Source organism: Equus caballus, chromosome 24 (assembly GCF_041296265.1).
Source record: "Equus caballus isolate H_3958 breed thoroughbred chromosome 24, TB-T2T, whole genome shotgun sequence".
Lineage (NCBI taxonomy): Eukaryota > Metazoa > Chordata > Mammalia > Perissodactyla > Equidae > Equus > Equus caballus.
In genome coordinates, this window is record NC_091707.1 from 38,416,287 (window position 1) to 38,443,027 (window position 26,741).

The window sequence follows — 26,741 nt, forward strand, 5'->3', positions numbered from 1 at the left end:
ATAGCAGTCCTAAATGAATCAGAGAGCTCTTAGAGAATATTGTCATGAAGTGAATAAAAATATAAATGGTTTAAATACTTTTACTGTAAAATATAATACGTAACTAAAATATTAGGAAAGACAAATATTGTTACCTAATCCCAGAGTGTCAGAAACACAATGTAAACCACTCTAATTGAATTACTTAATCAACTTCTGCCAAATATTTGCTGATCTGTCTTTTAGTTATGCTGAGTTCACTGTGATTTTTTTCACTAAATATTATGGCTCCTCTACTAACTGTGCCCCTTTATTGTTCTTTCATTTATTCACTGATTCACTCACTTATTCAACAAATATTTGACTTATCTACTGTTGAGCCAGATTCTTTCTAGGCACTGAGGATATAGCACTGAACAAAACAAAAACATCACTACCTTCATAGAAACTCCATTCTAGTGGATACGTTCAACTGAACACATTTCTCAACTGTGCGTCTTCCCAAAACTCATCAAGGCAAGAAACAAGATATTTCTGGGCTAGGACAGTCCTCTGAATGCTTGCTCCACCCACAGTCATTGCTAAGATGAGACTTAAAATTGGTGAACTGACAAAAACAAATGTAGGGCAATGATTTCTCAGTCAATGACTACTAAACTTCTAAGAGGTCCATGACATTAACTCTTTAATAGATTTCCTCCCATTTTGGAACCTTCCAGCCCAAACCCACAGGCCCAGAATAGCACAGGAAGCATAAGATAACTCAGATCTACAAATCTGGCAACACTTACTGATAAAAACTCCTTGTACGTGGGCATCAGTTAACCTGGCACATGTCAGTTAACATCACATTAAATCAAACTAAAACATGTATGCAGAGAATGGCATTAATTTCAGCAACTGGGAAGTTTCTCTGTCATGTTTTACCTGTAGATAGGTTAACCTTGTTCTACTTAACGGTTAAGGTTCCAATATGATGAAGGAATCAAACATAAACTTCTACAACAATTGACTTCGATACTTCAGAAATATCTAAACTTAATCATCAGTTTTGCTGCCTTTCACCTCTTCTATATATACCATTGTAAACCAATGCTGAAGTATGCAAGAAGAGATCATTAGGCAGATGAATCCTGCAAAGAATCTCTTCCTCCTCGCCATCTTATGGAAATCTCACTGCATTCTTCAAGATCTAAATCAAATGACAAGTCCTACTAAAAACCTTCCCACATGGGCCTCAACAGAAATAATCAATACTGCCCTTTTCACCAGGAACATGTTGCTTATATTTCTAGCAAAGTATTTATTTCATCCTACCTCCAAATAAACATGTTTATGAGTCTCTAACCATAACAGTCTCTGCTTGGTCTTCATTATTTATAGAGAGTCTTCATTATTTCTGAATCATGAGACAGCTAATATAACATCTTACACATGTAAGGCAAAACATTATCATAGCATTTCTCTGTTACAAAAGTTTGGGTCTTCCCAAAACATTTTTCGTTTGTTTATAATTTTAAGAAATAGGTAAAAAGTGGGGAACCCCCATTCTCTCCCACCAAATCAGCCCCTACTCCTGACTTTCCTATTTTTCCCAATGGCAAAGCCACTGAGATCATAGAGTCTCCTGCAAGTCTTCCTTCTCTCTCACTTACACTGCCCAATCTTTCACTAAGTGTTCCACAATTTCTTTTGCATTTGTTGCCACTACTAACGTCCTTCTTCAGTTCCTCATTTGCTTTCACTGGGATTATTACAATAGGCTCCCAACTGGATACATTCAATCAATGCCTAAGATACACAATCAATACTAAGATAAGCTCAAATAACATACTTTCAAAATATATAAAGCTAAAAAAAAATGACACACCCAGAAAAAACCTCACACAATAGTTAAATACTTTAACAATCCTCTATCAGTTATTGATAGAAGTAGATTAATTCAGAAGGGATATAGAAATCACCAGGGTCATAGAACACTGTGTAACAATTTGGCATAAGTGACATTTATAGAACATTTCACAATGAATGTAGAACATAAATTATTTTCAAGTGCACCTGGAAAATTCACCAAGATAGACTATATTTGGGGCCATAAAACAAATCTCAGTAAATCTCAAAGGATCGAAATCATGGACAGTATGTTCTAGGAACACAAGGGTATTAAGTTGGAAATCAATAATAAAATATCTAGGGGCCGGCCCCATGGCTGAGTGGTTAAGTTCACGTGCTCCACCTCGGCAGCCCAGGGTTTCACCGGTTCGGATCCTGGGCACAGACATGGCACTGCTCATCAAGCCATGCTGAGGCAGCGTCCCACATGCCACAACTAGAAGGACCCACAACTATAAATACACAAGTATGTACTGGGGGGCTTCGGGGAGAAAAAGAAAAAAAACATATCTTTAAAATAAATAAATAAATAAATAAAATATCTAGAAAACTCTCTATATAATTGGAAATTAAGTAATACACTTCTAAAAACCTCATGGATCAAAGAATAAATCATAAGAGAAATACTTTTTACTTCAAACCAAATGATAATAAAGACACAACATAGCAAGATTTGTGGAACGCACTTAAAGTATTGCTAAGGTAGAAATTTATAACTTTAAATGCTTGTATTTGGAAAGAAAGGTATTAAAAAAAGGCTGCCATCTTAAGAAGCCAGAAAAAGAGTAAAGGATACACAAAGTAATTATAGCAGAAGGAAGGAAATAAAAAGAAGAGTAAAGATGATTAAAACATTAAAAAGATAAACAACAGAAAAAATTGTAGTTTCTTTGAAAATATTAATAAAATTGATAGACTCCTCAGCAAGACGTTTAAAGAACCAAAGAGAGAAAACAAATTACCAATATCAGGAATATAATAGGAGACATCAGCAAAGATCTGACAGAAATAAAAATGATTAAAAAAGGAGACATGAAAAAAGTTATGCCAACAAATTTGACAACATAGATGAAATGGACAAATATCTTGAAAGGCATACAATAATAAAACTGACTCAAGAAGAAACAGAAATTACGAATAGTCACATACCTATTAAAGAATTTAGAGTTTGAAATTAAAAATCTTCCCAAAATGAAAACAACAGGCCCAGGAGCATTCATGAACAAATTCTATTATACATTTAAAAAGAAACAATATAAACTTTATGCAAATGCTTCCAAAAAATAAAAGAAAAAACACAACTCAACTTATTTTAAGAGATCATTGTTATACTAACATTCAAATTAGATAAAGACATTAAAACAAAAGAACCTGCGGACCAATATTCCCCATGAACCCAGACGTGAAAATTCTTAACAAACTATTAATAAATCTAATCTAGCCATATATAAAAGGGAAAATACATTTTGACAAAGTAGAGTTTATCCCAGGAATGCAAACTTAGTTAAATACACACTGGAGGTCCCAACTAGTTGATAAAGATAAGAAAAAAGGAGAAGCAAAACTGTCCTTATTTGCAGATGATGTGATCATGTACAAGGAAAACCCTAACTGCTAAGGAATCAAAAACAACAACAAAAAGCTACTAGAATTAATAAATAAGGTTCAAAAAATACAAGGTTAATATACAACAAAATCAACTGTATGTCTATATACCAGAAAAAAATGTTGGAAATTCAAATTTCAAAATGTCCCTTAATATAACATCATAAGTCAGAAAAAATTAGGAATAAATTTCAAAATGATCTTCAAGACCTGCTTGCTCAAAATTACAAAACTTCCATGAGAAAAGTTAAAGATGACCTAAATAAGTGGATAGATATACCATGTTCATGGATTGGAAGACTCAATATTAAGACATCCATTCTCCACAAATTAACCTATACATTCAACACAATCCTATCAAAACACCTTGATTCTAAGGTGATTGGCAAGCTGACTCTAAGATGTATAAAATAATTCAAATTCTCTATAGATACAAAATAAGCAATAAATTTTCATTAAATTCAAAAAGTAGAAATAAAAGCAATCACCTTGAGAGACTACAAACTTTACAGGTTTACCGTGTGAAGCTTTTATAAAAAAGTTGGGCATGTGAATATAATTATCTAAGTGCACAAATATGTGGTTCTTTTGGACTTCTCCCCACTGACAGTTTTACACATTTATGACACACTATTGCATGAATCTTCATACAAAGAAATGATATACAGGGTTACAATATTGATAATGTTTACTAAAAGGAAAACTGGGTTGTAATCTAGTGTCAGTGAATGGTCCACAACACGTATAGAGACCATATGGCATTTCAGCTATAAATTACATAATTAGATACTATTAGATTGTCATTTAAAAAATACAAGGGCATCCTATGACTTTTACTACTGGCACAGTTTACATCTTTCAATTGCAGTAGACCAGCAAGGCTCAAATGGTGGTTTTGGAACCATCCAAGACCCCTTAATTATAAAACTAAGACATTATTTGCCTTTTTCTCACTCAGTTTCTCATAAATGTAAAGTGTAGTTTTTCTAGAGATTACATGACATGTAACATAATAAAAGATTAAATGCAGAAGCAAAAATGAAAATGCAGCTGTTTTCTTTTAAGACAGCAATTAAAGAGATTTCCAAAAGTGCAAAACAATTTTGTCTTGGAAAAGAGCTAAATTTCATTAATTTTTATATTAACACGTAATGGGTTTATAATTATCATTTTTAAGGAATAAATATTTTTAAATTATTAGTTTAAATTTTTAATACGGTAAGTATTGTTACACACAACACACAATAATAAAATTTTTGAGAACTCAAAGAGCTTTTAAGACTGTAAAGTGATCCTGATACAAAAAAATTGAAAATCACTACAGTATAGTAATAAGTAATTTTTAAGTGGTACATGTGGAGCGAATATTCCTGATTACTAAAATGAAAACCAAAAATTTATTTTAAAAGGGATTATTACCATATGTTAATGTTACCGGGACACTGTATTAAGTCTCTTTCTGGTTCTTAAATTAATAAAGTCCACCAATAAAGAAAAGACCTAAGGCCAACACTACATGAAATCGCATACATAATGCTGTTTTTCTTCTTCCCATCATGATGCATCCTTAGTAGAATCAAGGAACAGAATAGTTTTCCAAGTCTCTTGTCTAACTTTTAAAGTTAAGTATTGCCTACACATTAACCCCTGCCCCCTGCTCGCCCTGCCCTTACTCTATGGTTTTCACCATTGTGCTTATAACCTCCTAATATACTATGTAATTTACCTACTTATAACATTTAGAGTCTGCCACTCCACTCAATATAATGTAAGCTAAACAAGAGCAAGATTTGTTTCTGCTTTATCCACTGATGTATCCTCAGCACCTGTAACAGTGCCTAAGAAAAAATAGGTGCAAAATAAATATTTGTTGAATGAATTAATGGATATTTTACTAAGTGAAATATAAATTTTGTCATTTTACCAGAGAAGAACAAACATATCTTGCAAATTAAAATTTGCAAACTGCCAACAGATACAAAAGTATATAGGAGGGATATAGCAGCTGAAAGAAAAACTCTCAGGGCAGAACAGTTTTCTCTTCTGGCCCCAGAAATGAAGAAAGATAAAAAGAGACGAGGAAAGGAGACAGATTTGGAAATAGTCTGAACTGGGGCAAGAGAAATAACTTTTTTTCCCCAATCCTAGGATTCCATGAACATAAACAAAGAAAACTAAGAGTAAGAGCAGCTAACACACCTCTCTTCTCCCGATGTATTTCTTCCAGAAGCTGCTCCTGTCTTTCTATCTGTTCAAAGAGACACTGGAGCTCAGATTCCTTGTTTTCGGTCATATTCCTGAGTTGTTGTCTGCACAGCATCAGCTGGTGCCGCAGACTTTTCTCTCTGTTTTCTCGCTCTTTCAGTTCCTCACAAAGCCACTGAAGTTTAGTCTAAAAGAAATGACATTGATATCTAATTAAAAATAAATCTAGAAAACAGTCACATTTCAAAACATAAGGAAAAAAAGTCATGATAATTTAAACAAATATAAACAATAACTGAGAAATTTAAGCAAAATTTAAAAATACCAACAATGTTTTAATTTGCATAATGGTTTATATTGATGAGGATTTTTAGGCTGCTTAATTTTAAAACGGTTTATGATGAGGATCTTTAGGCTGGTTACTTTTAAAACTGCAGATGAGAAGCAGGCTCCAAGGACTGGAATTTTGCTTGCCCTTTTGAGAGACATTTGCGTTTGTGAAGGAAGGGGGGATGACCTTGTAGGGACCTGAAATTGGCCACCCCAGGATATGTCTCTGGCATCGGGATTGTTTGGGGCTGATTGCTTTCGATAAACTGGGACAGAGAAGGAGGCTCTGGGGAATGGAACTTGCCCTTGTTGGGACACACTTACATTTGTAAGGTAAATCTCTGTCTGTAAAAGGTGCCTCCCTCTCTGTACCAGGAAGAAGAAGAGAGATGACCTTATCCCTAGAAACTCTTAATGGGGAAGGCAAGAACTTAAGTTGGTTGCTGTCTGGCAATCTCATGTAACTGATTTAGGGTGGTGGCTTCTAACCTTTCTAACCTTTACTTAATCCGATTTGATTCTTGTCTAAAAGTCATGGGATCACCCAATGACCAGACCCCACCTGCACTGATACCATTTTAACTTTTTTTCATGTTCTTTCCTTTGTCTTGTAAAGAAATGACTCACATACCCATGCCTTATAAAATTAGCCCTAACCCTCAACTCGGGGCAGCAGCAGGAGCTCTGACTGCCCGTGGGTCCTGTCCCCACGCACCAGCTCTGCCTGCCCATGGGTCCTGTCCCCATGCCAGCGGGGGCAGCAGAAGCGGCTCTGCCTGCCCATGGGCCCTGTCCCCATGCTAGTGGGGGCAGCAGAAGAGGCGGCAGCAGAAGCTCTAATTGCCCATGGGTCCTGTCCCCATGCTATTCTATTCTCTAAATAAAAGAGCACTATTGCCAGATCTTAAGAGTCTAAGAAATCTTTCTTTCGACTCCTCGGCTCACCGACCCCGCATCAATATCAGTTAAAAGTTGGAATTATATATATATTTTATATATATATATATATATATATATATATATATATCTCAGAATTTAAGCCATGATTTTCTTAGATTTTTATAAAATATTTGCTATACTCTATTATCTTTGGAAAGGCAATACTATGGAAAAGCTTGGCCTACTCAACTTCCAATCGTAACACCATTAGCCCCTTAATTTGATATATAAGGCAATCTAGTACAAGCATTTGAAAAAAAATCAAACGCACCCTAGAATAAGAACTAGAGAATTATTATAAAAGGGAGTTTTATTTCAGAGACTAAAAATAGATAAAATTCCTAGTTTTGATTCCTAAAAATGCATATACCCAGGGATCCAGCTAGTCAGATAGAGAGAGAGATTCTCTATAGTACGAGAGAGATCAAGTCAGCATTTGCCCACACTTAAGAGTAGGAAATTTAATGGAAGGAACTCTCTTTTCTCACAAACTCTAACCTGGCCATTTTTAATATTTAGATACTTAAAGCAGGGATGAGAAAAGAAATTTTTCTTCCACCTTCAATATAACAGGATTTCAGTCAAGTCTCAGGACCTTCCAAGTAAGGCTACCTTCCAAACTCCAGTTGATTTTAAAAAACCTAAACAGTCTTTACCTCAATAAAAAGCAAAATAAGGGAAGCAGTGGACTAGAAAGGAAAATTAGTCTAAGCTAAGGCACAATTTCCCTGAATAGCACTTGTGTGTAAGCAAGAAAGTTCTAGGCCTCCGGAAGTCTAGGAGGTTCTCAGGACATGTCACAGTCTATTAAAAGTAGCTTTAACAGAACAATTTACCCTATGATGAAGTGGGACTGGGATTTGGCCCCTAGACTGGGGGATCCCCATATACATCAGCTTTCAAACACACCTAGAACTGAAAAAGAGGCACGGTTCTTTTGGTCAGAAGGTCTGTCGAGCAGACGGTACCTCTGTGACATAGAATAAACATTATCATTAGTCAAATTATAAAAAAATTATCCAATAATATTGTAAGATGACCAATGTATAACACGTGAATTGTCAGGTGAAGGGAAACTATGCTTGCAAAGCAAAACGTGGATCACATTTGTTAATATAAACTCTTATCAAAAACCAAGGGGGGACTTCATAGAAGTTCCACTTCCAGAATGATGGCATGAGGAGTTCTGTGGAACTCCTGCTCAATGAAATACCCATAACTGCTGAAAATTACTAAAAACAAAAATTAAAGTCTCTAGAAATTGTCCTAAGGCCGTCCAGCAAATGAAGAAACATTCACTCAAGAAACTGTTAAATCTCATAAACAACAGCAAAAGTCTGTAGCACCTGAGCCATCATTGACTCTCACCCTCCCAACCCTGTGTGCCAAAAGCCCCACTCTTCATTCCAGAAGGGTACTGCCAAGAAGACAGAGCTCTCTCTTCCCCCAGTTCACAAAGTATAGTCATACGCCATTTAACAACAGGAGGATACATTCTGAGAAATGCGTCACTAGGTGATTTTGTCATTTGTGTGAACATCATAGAGTATACTTACACAAACCTAGATAACACACCTAAGCCACATGGCACTAATCTTATTGGACTATCGTCGTATACACGCAGTCCATCCTCGGCCAAAACGTTGTTATGAGGCACATGACTCTATACAGTATTGTGGCAAAATAAGAAAGATATGTGGCCTTTGTGCTAATGAAGTGACTTAGGGTGGAGCCCTCAGTTAGCCTCAGGATGGGGCAGGTAATTAGAGAGTTGGAATTTTCAGCCCCACTCATTGACCTTTAGGAAGGGGGGAAGGGGAGACTGGAGATTAAGCTCTATAAAAACTCTTGAACAATGGGATTTGATGAGCTTCCAGGTTACCGAACAGATCCACTGTCAGGAAGGTGACACACCCCAAATTCCATGGGGAAGGAAGCTCTTGTGCTCCGGACCCTTCAGAACTTTGCTGTATATACCTCTTCTGTTCATTTGCATCCTTTATAACAAACTGGTAGTGGTAAATAAAGTATTTCCCTGAGATCTGTGAGCTGGTATAGCAAATTATTAAACCTGAGGAGGGGGCCACAGGAACCCCCAATTTGAGCCAGATCAGATAGAAGTGAACATAACCTGGACACTCACTACTTGTGATCCGCATCTGAAGGAGAGCATGGGGGGCAGTCTTATAGGACTGAGCCCTTAACCTGTGGGATCTGTATTAACTCTGGATAGCTGGCGTCAGTTGAATTAAACTGTGGGACACTTAGTTGGTGTCTGCAGAGAACTGGAGAATTATTTGGTGTGAAAAAGTCACACATTTGGAGTCAGAATTGTTATGAGTAGAAACAGATCATGATAGCATGTATCTCAATGGCAGAGCAGACCACTAGCATTCTTTTCTTCACAGGTCTGATTTGCGTTAGCTAAATTCCTGCAAGTGTAGAGGAGACACTGAGAATCCCCTCCTCCACCCACCACTGATAGGGTAGCCTCTGTACCTCAGACACAGCAGGCAGACAATACTGGGGTCCTAACTGTCATTTACCCAGATTGAGTACAAGGCTGTGATTATGAATATAACTTATTTATAAAGATTTTTTTAAATCCTCAACAAAATACTAGCAAATGAAATCCAGCAACATATAAAAAGCTTTTTACAGCATGACTATCCCAGGAATGCAAGGTTGGTTATAATAAATAATAAATTAACATAATATATCATATGAATAAGAATTATGGACAAAAGCCAATTGATCATATCAAAAGGTGCAGGGAAAGCATATGATGAAATCCAACGTCTATTCATGATAAAAGCAATCAACATACTTGGAATAGAAGGGAAATTTCTCAACTTGATAAAAGATATCTATGAAAAAACTACAACTATTATCATACTTAATGGTGAAAGACTGAATGCTGTCTCCCTAAGATCAGAAACAGGAAAAGGATGTCCACTCTCACCACTTCTATCTAACATCATATTAAGAAGTCATGGCAGGGCAATCATGCAGGAAAATGAAATAAAATATATCCACATTGAAAAGAAAGAACATATTTGCATCCATTTGCAGATAACATGCCCATGTATAAGAAAATCCTAACGATTCCACTAAAAACCTATTAGAACTAAGAAAAGAGTTCAGCCAGGATGCAATCTACACAGAATTCGAAATATATTACAATGCACATCTGAAAGTCATATAATGTTATAATCCAATGTCACTGCAATACAGAAATAAAATTAAAATTAAAAAAATAAAATATGAAAAAAAAGTTCAGCAAGGTTACAGTATATAAGATAAATATACATAAGTCAACTGTATTTCTATACACTTGAATGATCAATCCAAAAATAAAGTAAAAAAGGCAATCATATTTACAACAGCATCAAAAGAACAAACTACTTAATAATATACTTTTTAAAAGAAGTCTAAAACTTATACTCAAAAGACTACAAAACACTGTCCAAAAAATTAAATAATGTCCAAATAAATGGCAAGATATCCCATGTACAGAGATCAGAAGACTTAATATTGTTAAGCTAGAAATACTCCCCAAACTAATCTACAGAGTCAACACAATTCCTATCAAACTGGCTTCTTTGGGAGAAATTGAGAAGCTGATCCTAAATTTCATATGGACATTTGAAATGTCCCAGCATAGCCAAACAGAGGTGTTGAGAAAGAAAAGCAAAGTTGGAAGACTCACACCTACCCATTTCAGAGCTTAACACAATGCTACAGTAATCAAGACAGTGTAGTACTGGCATATGCACACACATACAGATCAATGGAATAGAATTGAGAGTCCAGAAATAAACCCATATATACATATACGTGTGTGTGTGTATGTATATATATATATATATATATATATATATATATATATAGTACATCGATTTTCAACAAGGATATCAAAATAATTTGATGAGGAAAGAACAGTCTTTCCAACCAACAGTGCTGGGACAACTGAATACCACATGCAAAAGAATGAAGTTGGACCCATACCTTATACCATATACATAAATTGACTTGAAATGGATCAAAGACCTAAACGTATGAGCTAAAAATGTAAGACTCCTAGAAGAAAACATAGGCATAAGTCTTTGTGACTTTGGTTTGGCAATGATTTCTTAGATATGACATCAAAAGCACAGACAACCAAAGAAAAAGGCTGACAAATGGGACGTCATCACAATTAAGAACACAGTCCTTCAAAGGTTACAATCAACAAAGTGAAAAAACAATCCTCTGAACAGAAGGAAATATTTGTAGATCGTGTATCTGAGAAAGGACTTGTATCTAGGATACATAAAGAACTCAGTAATAAAAAGACCAATTGAGAACTGAGCAAAAAATCTAAATAGACATTTCTCCAAAGAAGATATACAAATGACCAAAAGCCACATGAAAAGATGCTCAACATCATCAGCCATCAGGTAAATGTAAATCAAAATCATGATGAGATTCCACTTGCTCCCAGTAGGATAGCTGTATCAAAAAGACAGATGAGAACAACCATTGGTGTATACATGGAGAAATTGGAATTCTCATGTACTAATGGCAGGAATGTACAATAGTGCAGCCACTTTACAATACAATCAGGCCAGTCTTCAAAAGGTTAAACATAGTTACCAAAACTATGGCAACCCAAATGAACCCAAATGAACATCAACTGATAAGTGGATAAGTAAAATGTAGTGTTATCCACACAATGGACTGTTATTTAGCCAGAAGTGAAGTAATGACACATGGTACAACATAGGTGACTCTGCTAAATGAAAGAAGTCCATCATAAAATAAAGGACCACATATTGTATGATTGCATTTGTATGAAATGTCCAGAGTAGGCAAATCTATAGCAGATTACTTGTTGACTAGGGCTGTGGCGGGGGGTGGGATGGACAGATTAGAAGGTAATCTCTAAAGGGTCCAGATTTTCTTTTGGGGGTAAAGAAAATGTTTTAAAAATCATTGTGGTGGTGGTTGCACATCTCTGTGAATGTACTAAAAACTACTGATTGATACACTTGAAATAGGTAAATTGTATAGTATAGTATTCCAACTAAGCTTTCATTTAACAAACAAACAAACAAAAGGAGGGCCGGCCTGGTGGCGCAGTGGTTAAAGTTCGCATCTTCCGCTTCGGCTGCCCGGGGTTCGCCGGTTCAGATCCCGGGCACGGACATGGCACCGCTTAGCAAGCTATGCTGTGGTAGGCATCCCACATATAAAAAGAAAAAACGTGGAGGACGATGGGCATGGATGTTAGCTCAAGGCCATACTTCCTCAGCAAAAAGAGGAGGACTGGCAGCAGATGTTAGCTCAGGGCTAATCTTCCTCAAAAAAAAAAAAAAGGAAAAGAGGAAGTAAGAGGGTGTAAAAGCAAAGCTAAAATTAAACTTCCCTGAAGAGACGGTACCTGGCTTTAGTACCTGCCTCACAATTCATAGGCCTTTGTCGTGTCTGAATGTCACTGGATAAATACGGAAATCCCCAACTTAAATTTGCCTATGGACTTCCAACTACGATTGCAGAAATTTAATTAAGGCTGCTTTACTTTCCAATATCCACTTTGAAATACTCATTCAAATACCAAAACAGATAAAAATCTTCCATTGGACAGGAAACCAGGAAACATGATCAACTCTTTACTAGATAAATGGAGCACTTTCTACTAAAGCATTGAGGCCAGCCTGGGTGGTCTAGTGATTAAGATTTCGCCCTCTCACTGCTGAGGCCTGGGTTCATTTCCTGGTCAGGGAACCATGGCCTCCATCTGTTGGTTGTCATACTGTGGTGGCTGCATGTTGCTGTGATGCTGAAAAGCTATACCACTGGTATTTCAAATACCAGCAGGTTCATCCATGCTGGACAGGTTTCAGTGCAGCTTTCAGACTAAAGACAGACTAGGAAGAAGGACCTGGCCACCCACTTATGAGAAATTGGCCATGGAAATGCTATGAACAGTAGCAGAGCTGATATGGTGCCAGAAGGTGAGAAGACGGCCCAAAAGACTGGGCAGGGTTCCGCTCTGCTGTACACAGGGTCACCAGTTGTGAGAATCAACTCGACGGCACTAACAACAAAGCACTGAGGAAGAATACACGGTCAGGGTAAGGGTGAGTGATATACCACCACGCCCATCTAACCACACATGGGAGACAAGGAAGTGAATTGGACTGTTCTTTAGTAAGCATACTCTATACATAGAGTGGAGCACATATTGAAGGCTAGAAGTCAAGCGACTGTTACAATATTCTAAACGAGTGAAAATGGTAAGAGATTGAGACTTAAATGTTAGGGGTTAGGGATAAGGGAGAATAATAATTCAGTACTGATGGCCAAGTTTCTAGCTTAAGAAACTATGAAACAGGAAATCTAGAAGCAGCAAAGAATTAGGGGTTAAGAAGTTAACATCAGATTGGAATATGTTGAAGTTGTTAGGACTAAGAAACACAGAAGTACATAGATGACTAGTTGGATATATAGATCTAAAGCTCAAGAAATATGGATGAGAGATACAGACTGAAGAATCAACAGTTTGGAGGAAGTTAAAAGCATAGGAATACATAAAATAGCACATGGAGAGTGTCTACAGAAAAGACAGAAGTGGGATTAGAAGAGATAAACACAAGAGAAATCTAAAATAAAGCTGGGAAGAAGTAGTTGGAAAGGGAGGAGGAAAATCCAAGAGTTTGGGGTGATAGAACCCCAAAGGAAGAAAATACAAGATGGATATGCTCAATGTCAGAGACTGTCAAGAGGAAGGAACAGACATATTTAGCAATTAAAAAACTACATATCTTCGTCAAAAAATAACTGCAGTCCAGCCCATCAAATCAAAATAGGACTGAAAATATGAACATCACGCTGTTTACGGTGATTATGCCTACCGAGGAGAGAGGCGTAAAACGGGAGATGAGGGTAGATATTCAAAACTTATTCTCCGTACTTCTATATTCTTAGAATCTTTAAAATGAAAATGTATTCAACGCATTATGCAATAAAAATTATTTTAGACAATTTAATCAGTAATTTTAGGTATAGGTCAGTTGGAAAATGATCTAAAACACTACTAAGCGATTAATTTATTAATTGCTATTAACTATGCAAAATAAGAGAAAGCCTATGCTAGCGCTGCCACATCTATATCAAAACTACCAACTGAATCTATAGACCATGCATTTTGTTCCCCTCATCAAACTCTGCCAGTTCTTCAAGAAAAATAAATAAACTGAAAAGCCCTAGTGAGTACCATATTATAATTAGTATGATAAGGGAAAAGGGAAAGGTTAGATATATAGTTTCTGGAAAAGACATTTTCAACCAAATCTTTTTGCTATTTATTTGGCACCTCAAACACATACACATCTTTATCCTTGCATATTAAATAACTTAATACACTAAATCCTCAAGATTTTTTTCAAGAATTTTTTAATATTCTTCAATTAAAAGCTTCTTGGGAATAATGTGTATTCATGTTCATGCACAAACACACACACACTACAACTAGTACAGTGTTCTGCACATAGTGAGGACTTGACTCATGCAACTAAATGAAAAGTTGGATGCTATTAAGTTCTTGTAAAGAGATAGCACCTTGCGTTCAAGTAAGAACACAGGAAAAGAAAATGATATCTTGAAAACAAAAAATCCAAAGTGTTTTTTTTGTATTACGGTATTTAAAAAGCTTAATGAACATTCAAAAGTAACACTTTTAGGACCCAAACACTATCAATTCGGATCATAAAAATATCACCTCAAAGAAGAGTTGGAAGGATGTACATACGCCAGCCCTGACAACTCTGTCATTTAGGCACCATGCTAAACAACAGCTCTCAGGCAGCATTTTGGAAAGCTACAGGCTCTGATTCTGTTCAACCAACTTTGTACTCATAAATTACTTCACCAAGGATCCAGATATCAACTCCTGTGTTTCACAATTTGAGGAAGTTAGGCAAAAAGTAAATCTATAACCCTCATATCCACCTTTCAAAACTCAAGTACTTGGAGACTAGAATACATTTTCAAAATTATTTAATCACTGTCAACAGAAATGTTAAAGATTAGCTCCCCCAGGAATAGTCTAAGTGTTATTTAATATCATCAAAAATGTTTAGATATTAGAATATTAAATTGATTTACTAGTATGGTGGAGATAATTATCACCTGTTGACAGAGAATAAAATGAAATAACTTTGATATACAAAAGAAATACATACACACAAGATGAAATTTAAAAGAGATAAACCTGAAGGAATGCACTTAAAAAGATAGCAATCAAATATGGATTGATAAAAGGTATGGGGTTCACAGTTGACCTCAAAAGGCCTTGGGAGAAAAGAGTAAAAGGAGACAGATTATTCAACAGAAATACCAAATGTTCTAGTATCAAGTCACTGTTAGATGATGTTACAGAACTTAATTTGGTTGGTTTACATCAGAGATGGCAAATGTAAATGCTAAAGGTGCCAGGTAGGAAACATCAACAAAAGTGGATAAAAAATATGTTTTCTTTTGTTTTTCTTGAAATATGCCACTCAATCAGGCTACTATTTTATTGTTTTACCATTTTGTACTGCACATGGACATAAGAGATATATCTATTTCTCCTAAATCTACTTTGAGAAAACTAACATGCAAGCATAATGATAAAATGCAACTAATACTTTCTACCATGTTGGGAATCAATAGAGAATAGTGTGGATAATGCCAAACTACGGTTAAGCTAACTATATTAAGAAAGCTTAATGAACTTTCAAAAGTAACACATTTAGGACCTGAACACTATCACGTAGAATTATACAAACACAACGACAAAGAAGCAGCTCTGGAAGGACACCCCTTCTAATGTGGTCATGTCCATGATTCTTCTCAGCTCCAACAGTTTTCTACCACATGAGAATGAAACCCTAGAGTTATCAGATCTTCTGACATCTCAAAAGGAAAACAAATTCCATGCTGTAATCATCCAAAGGCTTGATTTTTTTAAATATTCGCTACCAATTCAATTTTTTAAAACCCCTATGTTCCAAACAAAACGAGTCCCTGTGGCTCATCAGTTTCAATCACCCAGTGTAATCTGTTCTTGCCCAGTAATTTAACAGCTAACTTGGAAAATAACTTCCCATTTCCCTTTTCTCAATGCTATTCCATTTACTCCCTCCCAATCCTTGGGCTGCGTTCACTACCACTGTTAGGAGGTGATAACAGAGAAATAACAAATCTGTTTTGTCATTAACAATAACCCTACTGGTTGTGGTAAAAACAAAACAATAACCAAAAAAAGTCTCTGAAACAAAGCATTAATCAGGTTTGATACGTGTTGCAGACTGAATGGTGTCCCTCTCAGATCCATGTCCTGAAGCCCTAACCCTCAGTGTGCCTGTATTTGGAGACAGGGCCTTTAGGGAGGTACTTAATGTTAGAAGATGTCATGAGTGTGGGGCCCTGATCCTGTTGGGTTGGTGTCCTTAGAAGAAGAGAAAGTGAAACTCTCCTTCTGACTCCCAACCCCCAACTCTCCCAACCATACCCTTACCCCCTACTTTACTCCCCCAACTCCCACTCCCCACATGGAAGGCAGTCATCTACAAGCCAGGAAGAAGTCTCACCAGAAACCAACCCTGGCACTTTGATCTCAGACTTCTAGGCTTCAGAAATGTGAGAAAATAAACATCTGTTGTTCAAGCCACCTAGTCTGTGGTGTTTTGTTATGGCAGCCTGAGCAGACTATTACAATATCACCTACGGCTTCAGTTTCTTCCTATGAAGCCTTCATTCCATTGCTATACAAAATTAAAAATAACATAGTTAGACGCTTGTTAAGATTTGAATATGTATGCAGAACATATTAATCCTACAAAACAAAATATCAACTTATGGAAATTTAATCAACCAATAATCAATTAGGAGAATCAGCGTTTGTTAGAGAAACACCCAGAATCTTTCATTACGTTTATCTTGAAGGAACAGCTTGGAACACAGTATAGGAATTACTTTACCAATTTCAAATAATAATTAGCTGACAGGGCTATTAATCACCGTACAAACACCATTCTATCAGCCACTCACGAGAGTATCTTACAGATTACATAATAGGCTCATTTATTTAAGTACATCAACTAGTATTGCTAAACAAACCAAAATAAAGAAAGAATTTCTAAATAAGGCAGTTTTTTACCTTCATAGTTGATGGCTTGCAATTAGGCGGGAATATTCATAAGTATCTAGTCAAACAATCAAAATGATCTTTTTAATCAGTAAGAGTCCTCTAGTGAGATTTCATGTAAAATATACTAAAGTCACTAAGGAATAACTCATAGCTAAAAACCAAGGAAAACAGAAAATTCAAATACAAAGATTATAGCTGATAAAGTTAGCATTAATATTAGGACCCACAATTTTGTTGCTTTTAACTACTTGCTTCCTTTGCCAAAACTCTAAAAACAATTTTGAAAAGAAATGTTTATGCAGGAACCAAAAATAAAGAAAGAGGATGGCAAATTTTTAGAATATGCTAGGCCACCAAAACAAGAATTAAACCAGAACTGCAAAAGTCAAATCTAAATCAACTTCAAAATATATATCTTTCAGTAATACTCTCTCCACTTTTCTACTTAGTCATATAATCAAGAAGAAAGAAAGAATATCTCCATAATAAGAGTCCATATTTAAAAATATAAAATGCTTTTCTCTAATTAAATTGAATGTGTTTCACATACACAATCTAAAGAATATGTCAAACAAATGAATCAAGATACCTGAGTATTGGTATCACATTTTGATGTCTCCATCAGGAGGAGAGAATACTAAATGACTATTCACATCCTTCAACAAGAATTAAATACTCTCTGTCTAATACTTCGCACACAATGACTGCTTTAAAAAACCATATCATTAAAAAGACAATATTCAGGGGGCTGGCCCCGTGGCCGAGTGGTTAAGTTCGTGCGCTCCGCTGCAGGCGGCCCAGTGTTTCGTTGGTTCGAATCCTGGGCACGGACACGGCACTGCTCATCAGACCACGCTGAGGCAGCGTCCCACATGTCACAACTAGAAGGACCCACAACGAAGAATATACAACTATGTACCGGGAGGCTTTGGGAAGAAAAAGGAAAAAAACAAAATCTTAAAAAAAAAAAAAAAAGACAATATTCATAAATGTAAAGTTTATATTCAAGTGTAGATTACACAACCAATGGAAAGAAACAAGGGCACAGAGTTCGGAGACCCAGATTCTAAACCCTTATCAGTAACTAACTAGCTTTATGTCCTTAGGTAAAACTCAAAATGCTCAGGGCCTCTTTCTCATCTACAAAATGAGGAAATCAAACCACATGATCTCTAAAGCTCTCTCAACTATAATATTCCAAAAACAGTAGGGAAAAGCAAATGCTTGTCAACATCTAGAACACATTATACTATAAAAAGTGTGACTCAGGGCCAGCCCCATGGCCTAGTAGTTAAGATAGGTGCACTCTGCTTTGGCAGCCAGGGTTCAGTTCCCAGGCACAGACATACACCACTCATCAGCAGCTATGCTGTGGCAGGGACCCACATACAAAATATAAGGAGATTGGCACAGGTGATAGCTCAGGGAAAATCATCCTCAAGCAAAAAGAGGAAGATTGGAAACAGATGTTAGCTCAGGTCAAATCTTCCTCAGCAAAAAGAAGTGTGACTCTTTGGGATGATTCCAAACAGGATAATATAGGAAAATATCCCAATGATTTGGAAGTATATTTTTTATCTGTATCATCTTAAAGTTTACAATTCTATTCAAAAAAAGTAATAGTTGAGAATTAATATATTTACCAAAATTTAATCTGCTTGTTATTTATTCTTTGGTGATATTTAAGCTGAGGAAGTAACCTGAGTAGGAAAATGCAGCAAGCCTAATATAATTACTCCTTAAGAAAAATATTTTTTGAGCATTTAGCCAAGCATTGTGGTAAATGCTAAAGATGCAATGAGGAACAGGATAGACACAGGTCTTCCCTCAAAAAAGCTTACAGACTAAAGAAAGAGGAGGAGTTTTAAATGGGAATTTCAACAGAGTGGGATAAAGGCCAAGAACGAAAAGAGCTCTAGAGCCAAAGCAGCATATAAAGTCACCTTTGTGCCATCTCACAGGAATAATGAGTACTGGACTCCCAGAAGTAAATGTGTTCTTCTGTAAAACAATGGAGCGCTCAGGATGCTGCCTTGTGCTAAAGAGCAGCTGACATCAGCTGTTCTCTTGTTATATAAAATGATACTTAAGATCTGGGATCAACAGCGATGCTCGCTAGTATGGTCATTCCATCCTGACGGTGCCTGTCTGCTCTAGATTTGATAAATTGTCCCTGTTTTCTCACTGTGAATATCTCTGCCACTTCTCATTTCTTTCCATGATTTGAACCTAAACTCTGATCTGTGCCTTTGTCTCTGCTTCTCTTTGCGCCTTCTTGTCCAAAGGACACTTTCTTGATATCAGTCCCTGTGGTGGAAACTCTTTCAATACTTCTGCTAGCTCGCCCAGCCAGGACCCTGCATGCCTGTCTATTCAGATACCAACCTTTGACGTAGGGTCTTCTAGTTTGGGTTGAAAATCCTGGGCATCTCTTTCTTTCTCCATCACTCTCTGACATAACAATAAATATTACTTGTATATTGTCACCAAAATATCACTCCAGTCTGTGCTTTCCTCTGAATCTCTATAATTTCCTTAATTCAGACTCTTATCCTACCTCATCCAGAGACCTGGGTCTCACCCAGACAACTCTTGACTGGTCTTCCTGCCTTTGGTCTTCCCACCTCTAATCCACCTTTCACATCACTATCTGCGTGATGCTTCTAAAATACGAAAATGAAGGTGCCGGTCCAGTGGCGTAGCAGTTGGGTTCACGCACTCCATTTCAGTGACCCAAAGTTCACAGGCTGGGATCCCGGGCGTGGACCTAGCACCATTCGTGCAGCCCCACTATGGCGGCATCCCACATAAAACAGAGGAAGATTGGCATAGATGTTAGCTCAGGGCCAATCTTCCTCACAAGAAAATAAAAAATAAATAAAATAAAATATGAAAACCAACATGCCACTCTCCTGTTCAAAACTCCTTCATGGTTTCCCACTAAACACACAACTGAACCTAAGCTTTTAAAAGGGCACACGATGCTCTTCTTGATGGAACTAATCTCTAGCTCCTTCTAGAGCCTCATGCCTGCCATTCTCTGTCTCACACTTTCATATTGCAGTATTGCCAAATCACTTGGTTTCTTTGTATTTATCATGCTGCCTTTCTTTTGTGCCATTCCTACAAGTGTTTGCTCTGCATGCATGCTCTTTCCTCACCTGGCTAGCTTCAAGGTTCATCTGAGACACCAGCCTCCACACCAGCTTCTGTATAATTCTATCACAGCTCTTCCATTTAATATTGAAATTATCTACGTAAGAGTCAGCTTTTCTAGAGAAAATATGTTCGTCAAGAGGAAGGATTATGTCTTAACTCATTTTTATGCCCACAGCATGAAACAGAGCATCTGGGACATAGTACTTTCTCAGTAAATTCTCTGTTAAACTGAATAAAATTTGATCTCTACGTGCCTTGTCAACATTTATGACAAAAACAAATCCCTAATCCCTGGGAACTTTTTGTCTGGTATTCCTTAACAACCATCTCAACCCTCCCAATAACGTATTATTCTTACTATTCATTGGTGATTTTATCCGTGAGCCTGGCCCAACTTAGTTGGACTTCATGTTTATATTATGCCACTACCAGCAACAAAGCAACAGTGACACAATGCCCACTCAATCCTCTAGTTCTTCTAGGATTAACACTAACAGAAGAAATTCATTTGGCAGATTTATGAAAACAATTACCAAACGCCCTTAGAGGTCCTTCTAATACAGCAAGATGTCAGCACGGACTAGCTGAATAGCAATTCTACATTCCATAGAGTTTTTGTCCTCTGACTTGAGATCTTATCTTCAATACTTATAGAGCTGTCCAGTCATAGTTCAGGAGAATTACAGGATTGTAGCCCATCAATAACCTAAGCCATCTTTCTGGTAAATAGATTCAATTCCTCCTAAGTCAGCTGGTCAGTGTGGTATTGCTTATCACAATCCTTTTATACTGTAGAGGAACAGTTGTCTCATGCAGTATTAAAACTCGTCTGATCAGAAGTTCACTCCCATTAAATGATAAGGGAAAACTGCTCACTAGCTCCCAAATTAAAGAACTATGATTAAGAGTCATCTCTAGCTCTCATAATTTAACTGAACAACAGCAGTGAACGCTTTCTGTTCAGAAATGATAAAGATTTCAACTTGAAAGAACATTCCAAGCACATTGCTCTTGTTGGAACTGTGGAGTTGGGACAAAGAAAAATGAGAAATGCTTTATTAATGCACAGCAAAAGTTTCTAGCCAAAAAGTTCTGAGACAGTAAAATACGTACATTCTAAATTTCCTATGCAGGTTGCATAAATACAACTTTGCATCTGATTCTATCAAAAATGATTAGGAATACACAGGATCACTGTACTTAAAGTAAGACAGAAAATTTTACATGGTTGGGCAAATTGCAATGTTCAATCATAATATTGTTAGTTTCTTATTAAGAATGCTTTTTTTTAGAGGCTGCTGTAAGGCATATCTGCCTTAGATAGGGTGAACCTTGTCTTTCTCCCACCTCCTACCTGTACCTCAGTCACCAATCTCAGGGCATTATCTGTGTTTACTCAAATATTCTAATCCTCTTGCCATTATTATACCTATAATTAGCCAAGTGGAGAAGTTCTACATATTTTTTGTATGGCCAAATTTAAATATTACATTTTTGTAGAAGCCTTCTACGTGCTGGCAGCATCATACCCTCCCAGCACAAACATCATAGTTAGCTCTTCCCTCTTCTGGTTTCCTTTGTCAATGTTTACACATTTCCATAATGACATAACACGCCTTCGGAGTTTTTCAAACTTGTTTACATCTCCATCTTCCCTGTTACCTTCCATGGCTTGCTAACACTTACAGACAGTTTGTAAACGAGGACACAAGACACTCAGAGAAGTGATGGGATTTGCTTGAGCCAAACAGAGTATTTAGAAGGCTTTGAGCTCACCCTCAGGAACCGAAATATAATTAGTATTTATGGGTAAATGAAGATTGCTGTCTGTCTTCAAGGAAAGTCTGTCTACAAGCAAAAGAAGAATTTGTCTCTTTGACAATCTAGTTTTAATATTTCAACAGTTTTACCTTCCTTTATTCTCTCATTCTATGTCTATATATTTAGGCCAATTTTTAAATGTTAAGTTAAAAGAACACGGAGGTATCTTAAATGCACTACAATGATATCTTCCCCAGAAATAACATATTATAGCTTCATAAGCTCGGTTACTTGGCAAAAGGTATGGCTAGCCCAAATAGAACACTTTGAAGGTCATAAATATTAGGCTAACTTTAGGATACAAAGATTAATTACCTTGCTTTCTGCTAACCAGCGATGTGGGTCACAATTAATATCAGAACCAGATGAAAAAACCTACAAAAAAGAAGAAATAGTCTATTAGATGTAGATTTTTCTATGAAAGGAACTTACATAAATGAAATTATTCACCACAACATCCAAAAGTTTGGTATCTAAATTTAAGAGTTTGAAAAGAAGAAAGTTTAGGGGCCAGCCCAGTGGCGTAGTGGTTGGGTTTGTGTGCTCTGCTTCGGCAGCCCAGGATATGCAGGTTCAGATCCCGGGTACAGACCTAGCACTGCTTGACAAGCCACGCTGTGGCGGCATCCCACATAAAATAGAGGAAGATTGGCACAGACGTTAGCTCAGTGACAATCTTTCTGAAGCAAAAAGAGGAAGATTGGCGACACATGTTAGCTCAGGGCCAATCTTCCACACACACAAAAAATTTAAAACTAAAAAAATAAAAAGAAGAAAGTTTATACCAATACTCAACCAATTTCAAACCACCACTTGTTTAAGTTTATTTATATGAGCATGTATGTATGGTTGTATGTATGTACTGACAGTACAGATTTAGCTCATACATAGAGACATGAATCAACTTTCAAGTGCTATCATTGCTAGAATGTCTGGAGGCTAACTCCACAGAGTTCTGTAGGCAAGCAGCCTTAATTAAACCAGTACTCCATTTGTGTTCGTTTCTTTTCCTCAGTCTTGTTCCATGTAATGTATTTCACTAAGGGTTAGATGTAATTACACAGAAACTTAATTCTTTGTCTCATTTATCCTTTAGTTTTATACTATGAGGGCCATTTTGTTTCATTAATGGTTGTGTAGAACTGACAGAAACTAATCAACATGACTTCATGCAAACATCACTTTATTTTTCATGATGGTAACAAAATCCTGCAACAAATAGGTTGTGTATATCAGCTGCCCCGATTTCCTTCACACCAACTCATTTATAAAATCCCCTGGCATCTGGTTCTGCCTTATTACTGATAAAACTGTACTCAAAGGGCGTCAGTGACTTTATAATTGTAAACACAAAAGTCTTTCTCAATTCCTACTTTCTTTGAATCTTGTGCTACCTATGATATTTTTGCAGGACTTCTTTCTAGAAATTTTCTGCTTAAAAACATCCTATCCCTCTACAAGAGATGTCTATTCCTATTCTCAAATACTTCCAAACTTCCTAAGGTGTGTGCACATCATTCCTCTAAGGAATAGCATTAGCTAATTCATTTAGACATACGATGAATGCATAATGAGTGCCAACCGCATGCCATATACAAGCGTGCTTTCTTACATCCAACCTTTCTCTCATCCGCTTTTCTCACTCAACTCTCATGCCCTCTCTGCTTTTTCAGTGAAACTTTCCTTAATCACTCTAGTTCGTAGCATTTTCTTCCTCTTCTGTGTTGAATATTTGTAAATGTCCATTTGTCATTAATTAACGCTGTTTCTATTATTCTTTTTCATTCACCTCTGTCATAGTCTCAATCAAATCTTCAGTGACCTAAGATATAGTGTTAGAGATTAAAGTCTAAAATAACCTGAGATGAGTATAATTAATGTTCATATTTTGGGATTTGCTTTACAAATTTATATACAGTTTAGTGTTTAAGAGAACAGCCTTGTCTGCTTACAAGTGGTATGACAATTTCTCTAAGCTGCCCATCCATAAAGTGGCCATAGTATAAATTAAATAAGGCCAAGGTATAAATTAAATAAAATGAGTGTTAGCACAGTCTGGCACAAAAACACTATTATTACTATTAACTGCATATCATGATGTTATCATCAATAAATAGGCTTCAAAATCTACTATGACAAGAGCACTATAACAGGCATTTGTCATAAAAAGATAAAAGGAAGAGAAAATAGATATACTTGTGTATACACACACACACACACACACACACATATAGGTATATCTATACATAATGTATGAATATATTACAAAAAAGGCACTACCATCATGATAGCTAACATTAGTTGAGTACCTACTTAGTGTAAGATATTTCACACTATAACATGCAGCTTCTATATCTTATTTTACTTTATTTTCATAATAAGCCAAGTTATAAATAGGACACAAGACTGGTCTATGAAACGATGTGTCTTTAATTCAGACACTTTCCTAATTATTTCCTAATGGTGGTAGTTTATTAAGTGTCTGTCTTTAAGTTTTTAAACACTACATGCATTTACTAAGATGGATTAAGTAATAAATATGGTAGCTGGAAAAAGAAAAATATAATTAGCAATAATACAATATGCCCAGAGACTTTTCTCAGGTTCATTTGTTACATATCTATTATTCAATCCATTCCATAGCACAGTCAATCTCTATATAAAACGGCTGAAAATTTCATCAGCAATATTTCAAGAATCAACAAATAACAAAGAATAATTGGAATTATTCCATTTTTGAAAACATTTTACAAGGACCACCACTCTCCCATAGATCTCTGAACTATAAAGAATCAATTTTATTTTAACAAACACCTTGGGTGATTACTGCAAAGTGAGAACAAATGTTATGTTCTTGGGTATTCATTTTTTTCAAGTTTATAGGAAGAAAACAACAGAAGTTATTAATGGAAAGAGACCCACAACGAAAAAAATGTATACTTAAAAAGAAAAAAAAGCTTAATAGAATTTCCTTTCTTTTAGATTTACTTTCCACCCAGCACTGGATTGAATTAGTCTTTCTCTAGGGGGAGAGGTGTAAAGATTCATTACCAGAATCACTCCATTCTGAAAGCCTAGTAAAGAAGACGGTGCTTTTCAGAATATGGCAGAAGGATAATTTGCACCTCATAAAGGAATAAAATATTTAAGCAATCTGCTATCTGCACACTACGTGTTAGCCTATGATTGCCCATAACAAAGTTTATAGATCTTATAGCATGATCCAAATGTTTCCATTTTTACATCTCTACTTGATTGAAAACAAACCATCCTGAGACAAATACTTAAATATAGAATAAATATTACACTGTTAATATGTCTTCTTTTAGATGAAATGTTGATTTCAAGGCTACACATCCTTTTAATATACATAAACAAGACAAGTCAAATTCTATAAAACTTTTTTTTTTTAATTTTTATTTTTTCAAAGATTGGCACCTGAGCTAAAATCTGTTGCCAATCTTCTTTTTTTTTTTTTCTTCCTTCTTCTCCTCAAAGCCCCCCAGTACACAGTTGTATATTCCAGCTGTGAGTGCCTCTGGTTGTGCTATGTGGGACGCTGCCTCAGCATGGCCTGATGAGCGGTGCCACGTCCATGCCCAGGATCCGAACCGGTGAAGCACTGGGCTGCCAAAGGGGAGCGTGTGAACTTAACCATTAGGCCACAGGGCCGGCCAGTCTTAAATTTTAAAACGCAGCATTAGACAGAAAAACAAATAAAACAGCATTATAACAGGCCCCACAACAGGTCTGAAAAAGTTAGTTTGTCCCCTAAAGCCAGTTATTTCTCATATTTGGCTCATAGCCCTCTCAAACTGACATCGAGCTTTTTAAAAAATGTATATAAAAATACACATTGTAAAAATTCCATCAACTCTACCAAATTCTATCAGTGGAAATATTTCTGTTAAAGTTGAATCCTAAAACACCTTCAACTGTAAGAGTACAATTATAGTTTTATTTTCTTTAAGATACAACTTAAGAAAGAGAAGAAGAGGGCGGAAAAAAAAGGATGGGAAGGAAGAGTGGGAAAAAGAGGGGAAAGTAGTATGACTAGGGAAAATCATTTTATAGGAGAAAAAAGACAAATGACAAAACAAAAAGAAGAAACTCCTGATGAAAAGTACAAAGAAAGAAAGAAAAGAAAAGCACTTACGCACAACACTGTAATTTGAGTGCTGTCATATCATCAAATGAAATAAACACAGGGGTGAATGATGGCTCAACCATAATGTGCTATGGTTACACCATATGAAAGCAATGCAATGCTCTCTGTATGTAACCTAGCAGTACTGGAACCTAGAGGTAATAAAGGTGTTTACCTTCAAGGAATTAAGAACATCATGATTACTTCTGTTTTTATTTATCATTTTGCTAGAACTATAAATCGAGTAGCAATATTCCATTTTAAAGACAGAAAAACTAAATTAAATATAATTTGTTTCTATAAGGAAGGCCAATAGCATAGTGGTCACTTGTCTAAGCTCCAGAGTTAGACTCCCAAGGTCTGAAGTCCTAGTTCTGGAATTTAACTAGATATATGGCCAGGGGTAAGTTCTTAAGCCCTCTAAGCCTTACTTTTTCTTGTCCAAAATGAATTTAATCAGACTACCTAAAGGAAAGGGTGGTTTTA

At 36.3% G+C, this 26,741-nt stretch overlaps 1 protein-coding gene across 12 annotated transcripts in view; it reads right to left on the bottom strand.

Moving 5' to 3' along the window:
* CEP128 (centrosomal protein 128) overlaps positions 1 to 26,741 on the bottom strand; it is a 381,907-nt gene that overhangs the window by 202,512 nt on the left and 152,654 nt on the right. For all 12 annotated transcript variants that reach the window (XR_011431914.1, XR_011431913.1, XR_011431912.1 and 9 more), the window contains 2 exons: positions 22,424 to 22,483; positions 5,677 to 5,869 (listed from right to left, as the gene is read on the bottom strand). Coding sequence is in view for 9 of the 12 variants with exons in the window: in XM_070249369.1 (XP_070105470.1) it covers positions 5,677 to 5,869; positions 22,424 to 22,483 (253 nt within the window). In the remaining 3 variants the exon portion in view is untranslated. The remainder of the gene's footprint in view (positions 1 to 5,676; positions 5,870 to 22,423; positions 22,484 to 26,741) is intronic.